The following is a 3,872-nucleotide window of genomic DNA, read 5'->3' as shown; positions in this document are numbered from 1 at the left end:
CTTTATATTAAGAAAATAAGAAATTAAATTACCTCATACCTTTTATGTCTACAATTATTTCTACTCAATAAAATTATGAAAAATAATCATTCAATTTAATTTTATTTGATATATTTCTAATATAGCATTAATGAGTTAGTTAAAAAAAATACGGAATGATGATATTTATCATAATTTTATTGAGTATGAATATTTTTAGAATTTTATTGAGTATAAATATTTGTAGGCATAAAAATAGGAGATAATTTAATTTCTCTTAAAAAAAATAGTTCATCTCATTTAATTTTAAGGGTAAATGTCACTGTAGCTCAACAAACTTATGACTTTTGTTTTAAATGGTCACTGAATTTTTTTTCTGCATCGTGACTCCTTAAACTTTCAAATTATGTGTTAAATAGTGGAATACCCCCAGAATAAAGGGGTCATCCGGTTTGTCTGGCTGAGCTGGCATCCACATGTGCCTTGGTCAACTGAAATTGTCCAAAAGGTGCTGATGTGCTGTCCACGTGGATTTTTCCTATTATTTTAAATAAAATAAAAGAATGAAATAAGATCTTAATGGTTTCAATTCCAAAACTTTCTAAACATTAAACTGACATTCCCATGTTCACATGACAAGAATCAATTCCACCTTCTTTCTCAATCTTAAACCTCAATAGCTCTTTCTCATCCGCTTTCTTATTCCGCTACCACCTGCAATTGTTAACCATCCCCATTCACCCACACCTGAAATGAATCTTTTCTTTCCTGACTCTTCACTCTTCAGTCTTCAGCACCACCGCTACTTCCACTTCACCAATAATAACCCCAAAGCACAACACGAGGGTTAACTGTTAACTTTTTCCAAATGTGAATCCAAAGATGATAACATTGTGATTGTTTTCTTCATTCAGAGATCAAAACCTGCATCTCTTTTCTAATGGTTCATCTGCATTCATATTTTAGGTTTATACAATCAAGAAATAACAAAACCTTTTGCAATCAATTCAAAATTATAACATAATAATAAAATCACCAAGGAGTATATACAACACAGCTAAGAGATAAACTCCCAATTTTGAATGGTTTGAAGAAGAACATTGAAAGAAAAAATTGCATTATAAAGAAAAACAAAGATCCGAGAATCATATTTACATCGATATGGAATGCAATCTCAGGCAAGCAGATCAAGTACACAAAAGCAATGGTTTAATTTGGGGGAGGTAGTGGGTGAAGTCTGTAAGAGAAGAAGAATTGGAATCAGACGATGAACTGACGTCTTCCGGCAAAGAGGCGGCGACGGTGAAACCGGGGACACATGAAGTGACTTATTGTGAATAGATTACGGGCTATTAAGCATGAAATCGAACCAACACCACCTTCCTTGGTCACCATTTTCGCCAACATCTCCTTAGCATCGCCCCTGTGCATCGGCATCACCAACGTTCATCGTTAACAGCGTCAGAGTAGCAACAACAAGCTATTGCCTTCATCCCTCTTGTCTCACTACTAGATCCTATCTTTCTCTTGCTTGTATCTCTCGACAGAATATCAAACGCCCACACGAGGATATCATGAGGATATCGACATTAGACAATAAAACCCTAATTCCTCAATGTTGACGTGGCAACTTTTTCCAACTCAACTGTATGGTAACGGATAAAACCAGCCAAAAAATACATTCTTGGTATTATTACCAGATCACCTATAGGTTTATGCCCTTATACTACCAAAAAATAAGATGGAGACCTTTTAAACCAAAACTCAAGAATTTGTTGGGTTGCATCGACAATTACCCTAATTTTAATTACTGATTCTCCCAATTGTATAAACCAACCGTTTTCATTTTGAATAATCAATATTTGAATTAATTGCATTCCTTCGTGCTAATCTCTCTAGTTTTCTTCTTCATCGAGGTCAAACTTACTGGTACTCTCTCTCTCTCTCTCTCTCTCTCTCTCTCTCTCTCTCTCTGTTTTAAACAGTTATTATGATGACTGGATTATTGCTACATTCTTCTGTTTAAATTGATGTATGTATGCATCGTGTTGTTATCAAAAGATTCAAAGCAATGGCTCCACCGAAGGTTCCCATGGAATTCATCAACGATGTGAAGAAACGCAATCTCACTTTCGAAACAAGAAAACAGGGCATCATAAAGAAAGCTAACGAACTCGCAACCCTCTGTGATGTCGATATCGCCATGATCATTTGCGCTAATGATCATCAAAAACCAGAGATCTTCTCTCCCGATGCTGATACATTCAACAGTTTGGTCAATCGTTATGTTCAAAATCGCAGTATTGCACCTGAGAAAAATCGCTGTTATGGTTTGTCAGATTACTTTAATGACACAAAGATCAAGATGGAGAAAGAACTCCTTAACGCCAAGAAGAACAACATTGAAGAAAAATTTCCAACTTGGTTTAATTTTCTGGACAATCTCTCCGAAATGGAATTACGTGAATTAGCATCATCCATTGAGGCTAAAATCAGTTTTGTTAAAAACAAGATTGAATCTATGAAGAAAAACTCCGGGATTCAGCCTAATACTGTTGTTGATGAGGGTCAGAGATCAATGGCGTCTCCATCTGTAAACAATTCCCCAATCATGACAGTGATGGAGAGGGATGACGACGACCCAGACACATTTAACCAGCAAACAAGCAAGAAACCAGAGGTTTTCTATCATTGGCTTTAAGTTCAGGTGATTTTACTCCATTTTTTTGTTTTGTCAACGAATGGTTTGATAGCTAAAAGAAAAAATGTAATTACAATTGGATTTGTTATAATACCATGTATAGATTGAATAGAGACTTGGAGATATCCTTGATAAAAGTTAAGGAAATGTACTAATTGAGGAGAGTATTGTACAATGTTGCTTTATGTGAAAAGGAAAAAAGAAATAAAATTCAAGTTTTCTTTATATCAATAATTAATTGAAATGGTTTCCTTTATGATGACTTAACAAACCAACCATGGCTTCAAGCAGATGCTTGATACCTATAACGCTTCCTGGAAACTTGGAAAGTGGTGTTAGTAAACGTCTTCGATTTTCGTCCTTGAGAGGTTCCTGTAAAGAAAGATTAGATGCAAACGATGTGGCTGAGGCTCGAGTTGGACTCGATTCCCTTAAACAGATTCGTCGTCTGTTCCCAGGGTACAACAACCTAAACAGTATTGTGTACTGCCGGAGATAACCACTTGCCTGAAAAGATCGCCGGAAGCAGGTATGCAGAGAAGGAAGAAGAAGAAGAAGAGTAAATTCATTCGTGTGTCTAAATGAGAAGGCAATGGTCTTCTTTTATAGTCGAATTGTGAAACGGAATTAATTCGTGTGTCTGATTGAGTGTTTAATAACAATAAATGTCATTAATTACGCAATTAATGCATCCGTTACAGAATTCAAAAATTAGGGACCAAAACTGTTAAGTTTAGCAAAAACGAGGGTAGCGCGCGCCCGAGTTTTCGGACTTGCATTCGTGTCCGCAGGTCGCACCCATTCATGAGTTCAGTGTTTTTGGTCTACGGAACCAAGATTTGCACCCCCCCCCCCCTACACGCGGGTAGGAATTATAGCATAACCATAGACACAAGTTTGTAAGCCTTGTTGGGTTTTGATCATAAGACATCCTATGTGCTCATACAAACCCTAATGCTTGGATCTAGGTTTCTCTATTGTACATGCTTTGAATCCAAGACTATAAACCCTAATTCTAGCATACATATAATCATATTAACATGAGAATAAGTTTATAGTGTTACCTTGATTGTTATGTAGCAATAACAATCCCAAATCTCCTTGTATTGACTTTGGAAGGCTTAGAGTCACAAGTGCCACTCCTCTAATGGCTCACAAACACCATAAGCAAGTGGAGAAGGTATAAGGAGAG

At 36.3% G+C, this 3,872-nt stretch overlaps 1 protein-coding gene across 1 annotated transcript; it reads left to right on the top strand.

Moving 5' to 3' along the window:
• The first annotated feature begins 2,050 nt into the window (after positions 1-2,050).
• Positions 2,051-2,680, top strand: LOC145016501 (agamous-like MADS-box protein AP3). Its single transcript, XM_078974798.1, has one exon. The coding sequence runs from the start codon at positions 2,051-2,053 to the stop codon at positions 2,678-2,680; it is 630 nt and encodes a 209-aa protein (XP_078830924.1).
• Positions 2,681-3,872: the final 1,192 nt, after the last annotated feature.

Source organism: Lactuca saligna, chromosome 9, assembly GCF_052625555.1.
Source record: "Lactuca saligna cultivar CGN05327 chromosome 9, ASM5262555v1, whole genome shotgun sequence".
NCBI lineage: Eukaryota > Viridiplantae > Streptophyta > Magnoliopsida > Asterales > Asteraceae > Lactuca > Lactuca saligna.
Note: the sequence above shows the minus strand (reverse complement) of the source record. Positions and strands in the feature narration are given on the sequence as shown.